The following is a 16,018-nucleotide window of genomic DNA, read 5'->3' on the forward strand; positions in this document are numbered from 1 at the left end:
GTGTCAAAATGAAATACAGATACAGTAAAACCAGCATGTATCAAAATAATGAAGATTTTTTTAAATATCCCATATTTAACATCAAATGACACATCACAAACCAGATGACAACAGCCTTGTCAAGAACAAGAAGGCCTCTTTCACATTTTAGTCTAGTTGCCAGCCCATAGAGCCCCATTGTGGACCTGGAGATTTTGAGTACACCTACGTTTTATGTTAGAAATGTATAGCATGGGTCCCCATCATATAGAAACTGCCAGATGCTAACTTGCACATGTTGGTCAATGTGCATAATTCGCATAAATTAGCATAATGGGCTACATGACAATATTTCAGAAACTGTTTTGTCAATTTGTACAATGTTGGAGTGGTTTTAGGGGTTAATGAGGATGCTGAATCCATTTCCGACATTTTCAAAATTCAAAATGGGCATTTTGAAACAGATTTTGATCAATCTGGGCAGATTTTCGTTTCATTTTAAGTCAGTTCTGATCACATTTAAATGCTTAATATAGTAGACCTACATACCTAAGTCACACACATTTCTTCCGTTTCTACTGGAATAAAGGAGGATGAAAAAAAGGTTTTCATAAGGATTATTGTCTCAATCTATGGTGATCAAAGTAGATAAAAAACACATAACAATGATTATGGTTTGCATATTTCACTTACATCTCCCAGGGTGGTCTACATTGATAGAATATATGATGATTCTATTGATAATTTGTATTTATTTATTTAGGCAATATGACTGCTGTAAACTGTTAATTTTAATGTTATGTTTATTGGTGTCATTGATTATACATCGCTATGGACAAAAGCGTCTGCTAAGAATCATAAACACGAGATCAACACAATATATAAGTGTACTCTTACCAATGGCCGGTGTTTATGGCTTGGTATGAGGCTCTTACCAATGGCCGGTGTTTATGGCTTGGTATGAGGCTCGCCAGGTGGACTCCTACTGGGCCAGTATATCCTGCTGTTCCTGAAGTCCCAGCTGGAGGCACGGAAATGTGCTGTTCCTCAGCAAGGCATGCAGCCGCAATCAAGGCTGTTTGTATCGGGGACTACGCACTTAACGAGGAGGGTTGCTCCTGATTCTCCTTAGAGATGCCTGGAGGCTCAGGGTGCACCATACTGGTCCTTCTATCCTACCTTAGGACTTGGATTTGGTCCTTGGTATATTTCAGCTTCTGCCATTTGCTAATTGTGCTAATTATGCAAATTGCCCAACATATGCAAGTTAGCACCTGGCAGTTTCTACATGCTAGGGACCCATGCTATACATTTCTAACATAAAACTTTGGTGTACTCAGAATTTCTGGGTTCACCTTGTTGGCAAGTAGACCATTTCTTGGCATCCAATATGAGAGAGTCACCAAAACTTTTATGGCTTGCACAGGGGCGTTATAACACCCACATCCCCCACGCTTGCTACGCGCCTGGGCTTGCACCTTTCCAAAATGTTGCAGGAGACCATGGTGACCAAATTTGTCAGACACACATTTTGTCACTTGTCAGTTTCTGTTGAGCCGCTCTGCCAGGGCTATAAATGAGCATTTACACTGAATAGATGAAGACCTAAATAAATTGTATCAATCTTTTGGCATGGCATGTTTCTACACAAACATGGGTGAAGTGGTCTGGAGGCCTTTACTGCATAAACAGGCCTATGACATCATATAGACACAGGCCTAATTTATGTAGATTATTTGGAGTTTGTTTTCTATTGAACACTAGGCTAATAGGCCTCCTATTTTAAAATAACACTCTTTAAAAAGTCAATCTAATACAAATAACAAACAACAATTTCCTGTTTCAAAAACACATTTCAAATACACATAGCCTAGGCCAGGGGTGTCAAACATAAGGCATTGGAAACATAGGAAAGGAAAACTAGTAAGAAAATATATTCACATTCAGCTGTCTTAAACAATTTGTCATCAATTTCTGTGATAAATTGATTAAACCTAGCACTACAAATCATCATCGGAAGAGGCCAAAAAACTGACATGGAAGTAGGGTGTTTCAAGAGAGAAAGAGGATATGATGATTAAATGATTTGTACTTGTTTGCTCATAAATGGTATAGTAAAGGAGTATATCATCAAACAAGACTCTGATACCAATGAAGAGAAATGATCATGACCAATGAAATGACGGCCCCCCATGAGGTCTCATTCGGCCCACTGCCTAATATGAGTTTGACAGCCCTGGCCTAGGCCTATCAGAAATAGCCTTCTGCAAATTCCTCAAAGATTGTCAGCAAAATTATGATTGATTGATGTGATATGAGCGTCTTCAACCTGGTAGCTTATCAGTCTACATAAGAAAACTCTTGTTACCTCTATCGCTCCACTAATCAATACTACTCAGGCAATCAATAATTCGATCGATCAATCATTCAATCAATTGAACAATCACTTGTAATTCAACGTTGGATACGGACGCCATGGCTGCACTCTTGTAGGCTAGCCTAGTAAACTGCTGTAGCGATTGTGTTGTGCGCGCCATTCTGATAGGTAACTATTATTACACATATTTAAAATCAACTTGGTTTACATGTTTGGAAACTGGAGCATAAAGCAAGCGAATATTAATAAACGTCATGTTGAGGAGACAAGGTGCGGGACGTTGTCTTTCATTAAAGCTCGCTAGCAACATGCTAATGTCGGCAACCTCCTACATTAATGCCCTCCGTTGTTGTTGGCCTTACACAACCGGTGGCACACATGCCCCATAATTACACACGTACTTGTATTAAAGTGATTGTCAAAAATAATTTACAATAGAAATTATATTTTCTTCGACACTCCTTATAAAAAGACACTCTTATTTGCTTCGTTTCTAAACAAAAAACGCATGATGTTACAGGCAGTGACAGGACTACTATAACGTACGCTATATTGGAGGTCCTTGCCTATCAGACTTGCTTTCTCCTGGATAGCAAGCACTGCAATGGCGGATTACGATAACTACGATGACCGGGATCGGGCTTATGGTAGCTTTGGCGGCGGAAGAGGGTAAGGAAATTTGTGAACACTTTGAAATAGTTTGCGTCTGCTGTCAAAGGAGCAGCAGATTGTGTATTTTGACATTTAGAGAAGAGTGCGTTGCAGCCATGATTGGTGTAGGCCTAGCATTCATAACCGGGGTGTCGATGCTGCACACTACGGATATGATGAATGGAAGGCCGGACTAGAGAACGAGGAAAGGTCGTGGTTAGAGTAAGCTTCCAGATGGGAATGTTGGCTGCTCATATTGCTGTAGTCGTGGTTACATTCGTTTGGTGAACTGTAATATCTGATTTCACAGTGCCAATGTAGGTAGTTATGCGCTAGCAAGCTAGCTAGCTACACTCTTTGCCAGCAAGGCACTTGGCGCCAGGGTCTCAGGGAAAAAAACAGCCCACATGGACTACATGTTGTGCTATAGTCAGCAACTCCACAGCTTCAAACAGAATGTCGATTATTCTCATCCACCCATTTCATTGTGATGGGCGTTTTGGCTATCTATGTTTATGTTATTGCCTGTCCGTGTTCAGCTAACTTACTTGGCCCTTGAGCGGTTGCTGATCAGGGATGTGTGTAAGGTATAGATAGTTAGCTAGCTAGCGAGCTAGCTAATATTCAGACAGCCATAGACAGCATTGCATGACCAGGTTGGTGGGCCCAAATCTCTGTCCCCCATTTTACCCTCAGATAGTCGTAGCTGCGGCATACGACAGGCAAGTTGCCAGTACATTGAAATGAATGAATCAAGTAAACACTCAACGTTGGCGACGATGGCTTCACCGTTTGTCTTTCTCTGCCAATGTGCCTAATTGAGTTAGCTAAATGGCTAGCTCACAATCTCACGTATTGTCTTAAACACGGGTAGTTTTTAAACAGTTCCTTAACAGCCAATGCTACTAAATGCCAAATAATTGGCAAGCACAAGTGATTAACGATAGCGTGTTATCAGAGCCCCATGACGTGCTCGAGGAGACATAGCCGAAAGGAATGAGAGCGCTTGCTGCGTCGAAAACGCCTCTCTGTGATGCACGCTTTTTGGGCAGAGTAATATATCATATCAGAGTAATATAACATATCAGCCTTTACCGATATACAGCGGGGCCAATTACTTGTTTTACCCCTACCCACCTTCATTTACACTGATTTTTAATTGCAATTCAATTCTATATAATCTGACGTTTGAAACAGACATGATCAGTCTGAATGATGAGGTTGTCAGTATAGCCTTCGAGCATCAACTAATTTCTGGCTTAAGATTTGCCGTCTCTGTTTTATCAGCCTGAATGATCAGAACAGAAATGTTTTGCTGTCAAAACTGGAGGGATTATCTGCTCTTGTGTCCTGTGAGAATTCACCATGTGTCAGCTCGCTTGTGACGATGGGTACTTGTAGCTGTGCAGTCTACTCGCCTGTGTATCTGGTGTTGTCTTCAACTGAATGACACTGGAGGAATGTCGCAGGCATGCAGAGAGGACTCTCAAGACTTGATACAAGACCCCACCTCGTGTGCCTGACACTAGGCCACGGCTGAAATGATACACAAGAAATGACTTACTTCACAGAGGGCAACTTTCTGCCTACTTTCACTTCAGTGGTTGTTGGCGGAGCATGTCTCTCTAATTCCAAACAGTAGTTTGATATGACTGCAGCTCCACTGCATGCCCCAGATCATTATCTGGCTGTTGGGTCTAACTTACATGGAGAAACACATCTCTTGGTTTTCTTTGTTAATTATGCAGCATGGAAATGAGAGATTGTCTGGTTTTTGAGCTCATACATGTCAATAGATTGTCATAGTGGATTTTGAGGTGGCACAAAGGTTGATTGTCTGTTTTGTGGCTTGGGTATACAAATGAATGAACATGAGCCTCGGCACTGTGGTGATTGTTTCAGTCTTTGACTGGTATATTTGATCAAATTTTGTTTGATCTTTTTCTGGTTATCAGAATCCTTAAATGAGTATCTAATCAAACATTATGTTAGATATGGTAGTAGAAAATATCCATACGGCAATATATCATAAGACATCTTTTTGTGATGCATTCTCGATATGCTGCCACCATATATTAATATTTTGACTAAAATAATAAATTCATAAGCACAAACACTGAAATGGGTCAAGAAACACTGAAATATTCAGAAAAAATTATTGTATAGTGTTTCTTAAGAGGTATATTTTTGCTAATTTTTAAGAATATTTGTGGGTTTTAAGAGGCACTAAGCTAAAACTCTATGCACTTTACACTGTTTAAAATCAGTTGTGAAATGCAGTGAATAAATACATAATTCCAGCTGTTTGCCTTTGTCTTCCTCATTTACACAGATATCGTGATGTAGGCCTATCGTAGATTCGTCTTTTGCAGTGTATTGAGTATTGCAGAATTGCTGAATCGTGATATTATCGTTGTCGTGGGCAAAGTGTCGTGACCGTGTCGATTTGTGAGTTACTCTGTGATTCCCCGCCCTATTATGCTGTAAGAACTTGTAAAATGTGTCACCATCGCATGTAACCATGTTAATGTGTAAAATGTGTTTAACCATCGCATCACTTGAACTTGAGAAATTAATGCACAGAATGCGTTCTCAACACAGATTAAAAATGATTATGGAATGTACCGTCTGGCTTAGCTAGCTTTTAGGACGGACGTTGGTGTGTTTGTAGCTTGTGTAGTTTGGCAGGCCTGCCTATTGTCCCTCTCTGACGCATTGTTGGTTTTTGGTCACTAGACCCCGGGGTGGTGGCGGACCAGGAGGCCCCCGCAAGCAGAAGGAGCTCCCCACAGAGCCGCCCTACACCGCCTACGTGGGCAACCTCCCCTTCAACACCGTGCAGGGCGACATCGACGCCATCTTCAAAGACCTCAGCGTCAGGAGCGTGCGGCTTGTCCGCGACAAAGAGACAGACAAATTCAAAGGTGAGCTTGAGCTCCCTCCCTGCCGCTGGGGCCAGGTTTGGCCCAGAGACCCCATGTAAGTTGAAATGAGTAGAGGGGATTTGTGACCATCGCAGGCAAAAGAGGACCACAGTTATGGCCTAGCTCACTACCTGCTAATGTGCATTTAAATGCTTTCAGATTTTGATCTTTCTCAATATGCCTTTTTACTCTTGGAAGGTAAAAATTACCCTGACAAAACAAGAGATGCAACAAACCAAGGATCTAAAGAGGGGCATGGAGATTTGTTCTTCCTTCATCCTCGGCTGCCATATTAAGGTTGAAGGCTATAACAGAATGATTGGAAATAATCTTATTTATGACTTCTGACTTTCAGCCCCCACTCTGGCCTTAATGAAACATTTTGTTTTTGGCCACATACCTAACAGAATTCAGTATAATTATACACATTGGTCCATCAGCTACCCTTTTGTTAAGTAGCCTAGTACCGAGTTGGAGCTACCATGGGAACAGCCGTCCGTCATGAACTCCGTTATCCGCCACCAGCGCAGAAGAGAGAGGGCACCGAAGCAAACGCTTTGACCAAAGCTCAGATTAAGCCTAATGTCTTGAGTCCTCTCCTTTTTTGTCGGAGCAAATTGCCCAGTTCGTTTCCATACCAGGAGATTTCAGAATGACGTAACAGTGGCCAGATTCATGAAAACCATACCTCATCAGGATCTCTGCTGTTACGTTTTATTAATCACACTGTTGGCAGAACAATAGCCTGAACCAGGCTTGGAATTTCACCATTCTGGGGGCAAGGCCACTTGGCCTTCAGTTGGGCATATTTGGTGGGGGGCACAAAGGCCACATGTCAGGGCACCAAGGCCAAAGTTAACTATACAGTAGTAGGCTATAAAAATGATCAAAGTTGTATTTAGCCTATTCACAGCAGTAGACCTGCATCACTGTATGAAACATTACAAAAACATGAAATATGACATATTACATAGAACTGTAAATCATCTGATCATCTAATATTTACAGATATCTAGGCTATATATAACATTTATTTTATATTTGGCCTGTTATGAAATCATGTATTGAACAATTTAAGCACAGATCAGCTTTAAGAAACTCAAATAGCCTAGATGCATGCATTTTGTGATCATTAAGGTTACTTTCACAAACTCTTAGTCAGCTGTCCTCTGATTTACCAATATCTAGGCGATATTTGTAACATTTATTTTGTATTTGGCCCGTTATGAAATCATGTGGAACAATTTAAACACATTGTAAAACTTAAAGCCCAAATTTGGAGACATCCATGTATGTCGAACTTTACTGCAAATTCAAAACTGGATTATTCTGGAACGGCTAACTGTACAGGGGACTGCTTTACACCTTTGTGTTCGGTAAGGTCTCCTGTTTATTCTGCTATATGGTTTGTCATGTGTTAAAAGAAGGGTTCGTAAAGTATTCCACCGAGATGAATGGTAGGGAGATCATGGGACGCAAAACCTTCAGTAGAATGTATGATTAAATTGAATTATATTATTTACTTTTCTTGCGAACCGTTCAACACAGCAAATAACGGCTAACATCGTTTAAAAGCTGAGAAAAAGCTCTTTCATGTGATACTTGTGATGTCTGTGTGATGAATAGGCTACTTCGCGAGTAGTTCAACTGAGAATGGGTGAATTTGGACGCACTTTCTTTCTTGGGCTGTCACTTTCTCCACTGCGTAAAAGACTAAATAAATTTTATTTAGCACAGGCTTAATAAAAATCGCTATTAGTAGGATGCAAAGCAGAATATTGAAAGAAGGGGGCACCAAGGCCACCGTGGCCTGTAAACCTCTGATTTTCAAAGGGGCCTCACGGCCAACGCAAGGGGCTACGACGGCCATGGCCGTCGTGGCCGCCGTGAAATTCCTACCCTGGCCTGAACCATCTCTTGTTTCTGTGTGTGTGTGTGTGTGTGTGTCTGTGTCTGCTGCAGGTTTTTGTTATGTAGAGTTTGACGACTTGGAATCCCTCAAAGAAGCTTTGACGTACGATGGTGCAGTGAGTATTTGTCTAATTAGCCATTCTGCACATGCTGACGACTGCTCTGTAGACAATGACCATGCTGGGCGGCAGACGGTGACTGCTTGTGTCTCTTCGCCCACAGCTTCTGGGAGATCGGTCACTGCGGGTGGACATCGCCGAGGGCCGAAAGCAAGAACGGGGAGCCGGAGGCTTTGGCTTCCGAAAAGATGACAGAGGTACCTACGCATGTTTAGACTTCCTGGGCAGTGAATGCCTCGTACTGTGGGGGGACTCTCATTACTGTTTCATTAAATCAGTGTTTTTCAACCACTGTGCCGGGGCACACTAGTGTGCCGTGAGAGATCATCAGGTGTGCCGCAGAAAATTACCCAAATGTCACTCACTGGTCCAGAAAAGCAACTGTTGCATCAAAGAATTTATAACCACATGCTCTCATTGATTGTATGATTGCACTATTTGTGGTATGCAGGCATTGTACAACGGGGGTCCCATATCCAGTATTCACAGAATCATTACATATCCAGTTCATAACAACAATTAAATTAGATATAGTTACCTACAAATGAAACAGAGGGCGCTTGTTTTATTGAGCAGGTCTTGCATAGAAGCCATAATAAGGCCATATCTGTGTATTATTTGAAATTTTAGGCTATGGTATGTTTATTTTTTCTTCACACAGGATGTTAGTGTGCCGTGGGACATTTTAAGTGTCAAAAGTGTGCCGTGGCACAAAAAAGGTTGAAAAACACTGCATTAAATAACTAGAAGGAATAAAAAGACAAAAACCAAACGACCAAATAAGGACATAGACCTACTACTTGCAGAACTGACCTTGTTTAACTATAATCCAAAAATGCAATGATTTTAGAAATTAATCAATTAGGAGTATGTTGTTTGTTTGTTTGTATGTTTCTCTGCTCTGGTGTTTTCACTCTTCTCTGTAGAGGGTTTTCTCATGAGCTCTCCTGCTTCCTGGTTTCCAAGTCTTTCTATCTGATGTGAACATAACAAAACCTCGGGTGCTAAACTCAAGGTGTAATGACCAGACACGCGCACATGCCAGGTTCCTGGGGGGTATTCCATCAACTTCGCTAATGAAGGCGGCGATTAACAGAAATAGTCTGGCTTGAAGTAGCATAGACTTTTACTTGAGGCTGAAGCCGTTCCATTAACTCAAGTTAGCTGCATCTTGCCTTCGTTTATTCTGTCAAGGCTTAGGTCAGCTCTATGTCTGCTTGTGCAAGGTAGAAAAGTAGACCAAAACAGTAGATTGACGAAAAGAGGATGTATGTAGGAAAATTAAGGGAATACTAGAGGATTTATGTTCGTTTTACAAGCGCCATCTACAGGATTTTCATTGAAAGTCATAAAATTGAACATCGAGAGAGAAAAAAAATTAGATAGTTGCCTATATAAATTGGAGAATAGTGAAAGCATTTAAACAACAATGGTCGTGGTTTGAAATCATTTGCGAGTTTGATTGTCTTCACTCTTAAACAAAACAAGTGAATGAATAAATAGCATTACCTCAAAACAACTTTGGCATAGGCTATTAAAAATGATAGGCTAAAGCCTACGTTCTTAGGTTAAAAGGGTTCACTCCAAATTATTGTCTAGGTGTAGGTGGTCATTAATAAAATTGGTATCAACTTAATACAGGCTATTGTCCCCCATAAGTCTCATACTTCTGCCAAAGTGTTTGTGAAATATAATTATCTGAAATGCAATGGCTTCATTTTGTCATTTAATATTTAATCTGTGTAGCACATAGTTGATTTGACATTCATGAACAATCATCAACACATGAAGCGGTTTTAATCATTAGTAGGCTATATAGTCTTAATTGCCTTGCATCAAATTTAATGTAGCCCACTGGCATTTACTGTCATTTAACAGGTTAATAAATGTGCATGGCACTTCATCAATAGTAGGTTATGACACTTCTTTCATTAAAGAGTAAGCTACAACATAAAACGCCAAAGTCTCTAAATTAATAGAAATTATCAAGGTGATGAGCTACGTAAAAGCTTTGTGTGGGTAGCGAACCAGAGAACAAACATTAACGCTTACTTTGATGTATCGTCTTGCTACGCGTTGCACCACCACCACAGAATACAGATAGCAAAGAGTAGCAAGATTCCTAGGACCACAGACGTGTCAAGTTACTATTTTTGAAATTGAATAATGTTAGATAGATAGATATATAGATAGATACTTTATTGATCCCCAAGGGGAAATTCAAGATTCATGTTCATTTATTGATGCATATTGTGCACTAATAAATGAAACTAGTGAATATGTAAATCAATGCTTCGTGACAATGTTGGGGGTAAAAAGTTTCAACCTCTATTTATGAAGTTGTAGGCTACCGGTGATGAGAACATGAAAGCTTGAAATCTCCTACGGAGCAGTCTGTCTATCTGTTGCACAAATAGTTAACCAAGCTGGGCTTCACGTAAACCACGCTAAACTCTCACTAAAATTAGCGAGATTTAATAGTCTAGCGAAATAAGCCAGGTTTAGCATTTAGCGAGGTTGATGGAATAACCCCCTGCTCATGGATTAGTCCTAGTCCTGGACTAAACTCCTTTTTTCAATGGAGATTCACACTGAAGTTTGTTTTTAGTGTAGAACTAGGCTTAATCCAAATGGGAAACTGACCGTTTGCCTTTAGGTGATTTGAACTTGATTTCCACTCTCCTTCCATCTCATCCTCATGTAACCACCTCATTTCCCTCCATCTGTTTTCTGAGGTGCTTGTGTAGGTGGAAGTAGTTAAACATCTGATTCTCTCTTTGGCCTTAGCTGCTCTCCTCTTCTGGCTAATTACTGAGATCAGCTTCTCTCTCTGAGATCTCTACCTCACTACCAGCTTCTCTCTCTGGGATCTCTACTCTTCTAACAGTTTCTCTGTCTGAGATCTCTACCTCAATACCAGCTTTTCTCTCTGAGATTTCTACTCTAATACCATCTTCTCTCTCTCTGAGATCTCTACCTCACTAGCAGCTTCTCTCTCTGAGATTTCTACTCTAATACTAGCTTCTCTCTCTCTGAGATCTTTACTCTTCTAGCAGTTTCTCTGTCTGAGATCTCTATCTTACTACCAGCGTGTCTCTCTGAGATCTCTACCTCAATACCAGCTTTTCTCTCTGAGATTTCTACTCTAATACCAGATTCTCTCTCTCTGAGATCTCTACTCTACTACCAGCTCTCTTTCTGAGATTTCTACTCTAATACCAGCTTCTCTCTCTGAGATCTCTACTCTAATACCAGCTTCTCTCTCTCTCTGAGATCTTTACTCTTCTAGCAGTTTCTCTCTCTGAGATCTCTACTCTAATACCAGCTTCTCTGTCTGAGATCTCTACCTCACTATCAGCTTCTCTCTCTGGGATCTCTACTAGCAGCTTGTCTCTTTGGGATCTCTACTCTACTAGAAGCTTCTCTCTGAGTCTCACATGCTTCTAGCGCACTCTTCCTCTCAAGTCAAGACTAACCTCTCTAGAATGGGCATGGCAAAAGAAAACAGCTGGTCAAGGCTACAGCAATCACCAGAGGCTTTTGCTTTCTCTCTTTTTCTCTGTCTTTCACTTTTTTTCTTTTTTTCACCACTTTTTCCTGCTCTTCTGTCTTCCTCTGTTCTGCCTCTTCCTCGTCCTCTCTCTTCCTCTGGCCCTTGTGCCTGCGTGCGTGCTGGACTCTGTTTAAAGCTGAGCCCTGTCCCCTCTCACAGGCCGTGGAGGCGCACGCGGTGGTCCCAGAGGAGGGGGACGCGATTCCCGGGACGACTACGAAGGAGGAGGAGGAGGAGGAGGAGGAGGAGGAGGTGCGATGACCGTTGGCCACAAAATAAAATAAAATTGAATAAAAAAAACAGTTGATTCAAACGACCAGACACTATTGCCGTCCTGGTCATGAAGCTCAGTGCCCAATGTCTGGAATAGGCAAATGGAGAATCTACAATCTAATGCCAAAGTGTTGTACATGCCAGTGTTAGGTATTTATTGCAGAGTATTTATGATGCAGGTTGTTTTTGTTTATTTTTGTTTCCTCACTACCCTATCTCTTATCACCCACACTCCTCAGTACTCCACCCCACCTGCAAGATTAATGTTGAACTCGACATTCACAGACAGACTTCATCTCATTCTCATTAGTCATAACTAGGGTACAGTGGCTCACCGACTGGTGCGGGAGCGTTCCTTAGAGAAGGGTTGCTCTGCAGAGGCGAAGTCTGAGATCAGAAACCTTTCAGAGCATGTCCCCTTACAATCCATCTCTTGTGGACCATAATCATGACCTGCACTGATCTCAGATCAGCTCTCAAGGGCAACAAGGCAAAAGTTCTGTCACTTCTTCACTTATGTGACCATTCACTCCTCTTCCTCTCGTAGGCTTTAGAGAGGATGACTTCATGGGTGGGAGGAGTCGAGGTGGCGGACGCCCAGGGGACCGGAGAGGGGGCGGAGCTGGTGGTGGCGCTGGTGGCCCTGGCATGGGGCGCTTCAGGGATGGACCTCCCCGAGGGGGCCCGACGGACTTCAGAGAACCCTCTGATGGTGGCGCAACCATTCCATCTCTATTCTCTAACTCGGGCATTGTAGATGGGAGGGGAGAGTAGGGTTCAATTATGAGGGCTGAAATGCAGCCCAGTAGATTTAGTTTGGCATTCACTCTGTAGTGTTGCCATTTTAGTGGCTGTAGTTTTATCTTGGCATAACCTCTGAAAGACAGCAACAGTTTTAACCTTTTACTATCCAAACATGTCCCAGGTTGTGGCGGACTGCCTTCATTTATATGTGCAGTATATATATATATACATATACATAAATATGTGTGTATATATATATATATATATGCTCTTGGCGAAATTTGTAAAACCGTTATAAATATTAGTTAATTACCACTTAGTTATTGTTTATTACAGTTTCTGTTTTCTTGTTGATGAAGCCTTAAGGTCTTATCTATAAGTTATTTCTAAGACTCATGCATTGCATCATGGTCTGATACTCATTTCTCTTCTCTCTTCTCCTTCCTTCTCCAGAGGAAAGAGCACAAAGGCCAAGGCTACAGTTGAAGCCACGCACGGTCAGCGAACCACTAAACCAAGTGGCCAATCCCAACTCGGCCATATTCGGCGGTGCCAAGCCGCGGGAGGAGGTAATGTCCAAAGAGAAACACTAAGAGACTGCCGCCTGCGCCAATCGGGAATGGAGGGCAAGAAGTGGGCTAGGGAGGGGGGGGGGGGGGCAGGGCTGGGGTGAGAATGTGGTCTAGACACATCATGCCAACAGGGGGGATAGGATAAACGCCTCGGTCATCATTCCTGCCGGACGAGACGAGTGGAGACCCTTCTCCTTCTCAATTCAGTGCGAGTGCAAATATTTATTCAAGAGGGATTTAAAACAAATAAAAAAAGATAATAATGAGAGAGAAAAAAATCCAGAGTATACACCCACACTCACACACTCTCGTCATTCAGATCACTGTCGCGCTGCACTCTGTCTCTCACACACACACACACACACACACACACACAAATGAGCAGCTTGTGAATGCATGTCAAACCTTACAAAAACAAAATGTTTTTTTTGTCCACCTCTGCTTCCCGGACTTTAGTGCCTGCTTTGTACCGTAGCTCAGCGGAGGAGGTTCATTCATGTGGGCTGAACATTAAGGAGAGGTGTTTGCTCTGTTCTGTTTGTTTGTTGTTGTTTTGATGGAGCTGCTCTGTTTTAAAAAGAAGAATGCACACTATTTTGGTTTTAAAGCCCCCTGCCCCCTTTTGATTATATCTGTTTTTATTATTATTATTATTATTATTATTATTATTAATTGTAGATATATAGTGCTCAAGATTTGGCCCCTTTTACCTTGTGTGAGTAATGGTGTGCGTTCAGATTTTGAGTTTGTGGGGCACAGTCTCCCATCTTACAGTGGCTTCCTAACTGCTCAACATCACCTGCAGTGATTTTATGTTTTGGTGTTAGTGCAGTGAAATAGTCCACCTTAATTAAGCTGACCTAAAGCTCTGGTGGAGCCATCTTGAACTTCAGCGTTAAGATCTTGAGTACTGCTGAACAGGGAGTGAGACCCACCTATGTAAAACACGCACGCACACACAAATCCAAAGTCGGTGCACCACACCACAGTGGTCCTTGGCCATTACTTCACACACTGATAACTCGACACAGTCGCTAGAGGTCTACAGTGGGCACTCGCTGGGGTTTATGGTCTGTGCTAGACGCTTTAGCTCTGGTCGTCGAGTATTGAAAGAAGTGTCGCCCAGTCACACAGTCGGTGATTGTTCAGAACTGTGCAAAAAGGCATTTGCAATGTGACCGGTGGTCTGCGAAGCAAAGCAGTCTGTTAAATCTCCTGTTAGTGTAGATTCTGGCTATGAATGATTGGTAGGAACGCTATCTTCTGATGTATTGTCATGTATAACATTGATTTTTTTTTTCAACCCTGTTCATTGTTGCCTCCTGTCTAACCCAGACCTTGTTGTGCTTTTGTTTTCTTCCGTTTTCTAAGAACTAATGTATCCATGTGGCTGCGTTATTCCGGAAGGCTAGACTGGATCTACGGGCTTGGTTCACCAAAAATCTTTCAAAGACGTCTTCCCAAAGAAAACAGAAAATGCTGGCGGGGCAGCAGGGTGCTGGGCTTCTCTCTCTCATCCCTGAATGCCAACGCGAGCAAAAACAAAATAATCAATTAAAATAAACCAGGCCTGACCCGATTGGCTTCGGAGACGTTGGACCGAGGGATATTGGGAAACTGAGTCCCAGGTTTATCTTCACCCTGCATGCCCCTTCTTTGGGAACCTCCTCCCCTCGCCAGACCTTAACTAAACTCAGAAGACAGTGGCTGCAATGTCCTTCTGTTGCCTTTGGGTAAGGACTGTATCAAGTGTAATGTGTTTCTTTCTTTCCCAAGGCATTGTTTTTTGTGCATGGTTTAAAAAGAGAAAAAAAAAAAAGAAAAAAAAGACGCAAAGTCTGTTTGCGTAGTTCATAGACACTCGGTCAAAGTTGTGTCTCTTTAAACGTTGAACTACATTTCTTCTATTTGTGAAATGAACAGTTTTCCCTCTTAATCATTTCCCACTGTCTGAACAGTTAAATCATTTTCAAATCAGAAGAAAAATCTGAGCCTGAATCATTTTGTTGCTTTGTGTAATTTCTGGCGTAACTTCTTGAAAGATTTTTTGACCTAAGTCTGTTAAATACCAGCAGAAAAATGCTTTCTGTAATAACTCCACACACACACACACACACCCACCCACCCAGCCCTTCCCTTTCCTAAATAGGAGCAACATGAATGCACCCTAGGTTTGACATGGCCGCACCACGGGCTAAAAGCTACGTCTTTGTCGACCAACATTCAACTTCCACGGCTTGATGGTTATGTACTTAATAATTCAAAACAGTGAAATAATAAATGGCGCTCACTTAACAGTCAAACGCTTTATACATAGGAAGCTTGTTGAACAAAGATCCAACCGCTCACACATGTCAAACTAAGGTGACAGGCGCTTTGTCTGTCCAATAGAAGATTAGCGTAGAAATCTCTCGGGATACCCATGTGCCGCAACCATTTTATTTACATTTTATTGGACATGAGATGGAGAAAGTGACACCCTTTTCTTACTGTATTATAGAAAGAACAGCTGTTTTTATTCTTTCTTTTGTGTTGTTGTTTTCATGATTTCCTACACTGTTAATGGCAATAAAATGTATCATCTTACAGAGTTTCTAATGAATGTGTCCGAAGGGAAGGGTATGGGGCAACTTTGACATGTTTTTGTTAACTGAACAGACACCTAGTTGGGAGTAAGTAAGTCAGTCACGCAGCTTTTGTAAGAATAAATGTTCAATTGTCCCCACACACTTTTTAAGAATCAGTCAGTTCTCACTATGACATTGCCACTGTAGAAGTAAAGGTCAGCTTTTTATGTGGCATTCTTGGATAGAAAATGTGTCGTGAACACTTCCCATAAGTGGTATACACAATCACTTCAACCGTCTTGTGTCGTCTTCTGATATAGCTTGGCCCTGCAGGCATTTTGGTTGTCT

General features: G+C 41.7%; 1 protein-coding gene across 1 annotated transcript; it reads left to right on the forward strand.

Moving 5' to 3' along the window:
- Positions 1 to 2,912: 2,912 nt before the first annotated feature.
- Positions 2,913 to 15,689, forward strand: eif4h (eukaryotic translation initiation factor 4h). The gene is made up of 8 exons (XM_076282914.1): positions 2,913 to 3,025; positions 5,744 to 5,931; positions 7,894 to 7,958; positions 8,065 to 8,158; positions 11,674 to 11,766; positions 12,335 to 12,499; positions 12,985 to 13,100; positions 14,475 to 15,689. Exons 1-8 carry the CDS (start codon positions 2,961 to 2,963, stop codon positions 14,478 to 14,480), a joined length of 792 nt encoding a protein of 263 aa, XP_076139029.1. The 5' UTR covers positions 2,913 to 2,960; the 3' UTR covers positions 14,481 to 15,689.
- The last annotated feature ends 329 nt before the right edge of the window (positions 15,690 to 16,018 follow it).

The sequence above is a fragment of the Alosa pseudoharengus genome, unplaced genomic scaffold, assembly GCF_046254945.1.
Source record: "Alosa pseudoharengus isolate Yale_2024_CS ecotype anadromous, Long Island Sound unplaced genomic scaffold, YU_APseudo_1.1 YU_APseudo_1.1_scf_13, whole genome shotgun sequence".
In the NCBI taxonomy this organism is placed as follows: domain Eukaryota; kingdom Metazoa; phylum Chordata; class Actinopteri; order Clupeiformes; family Clupeidae; genus Alosa; species Alosa pseudoharengus.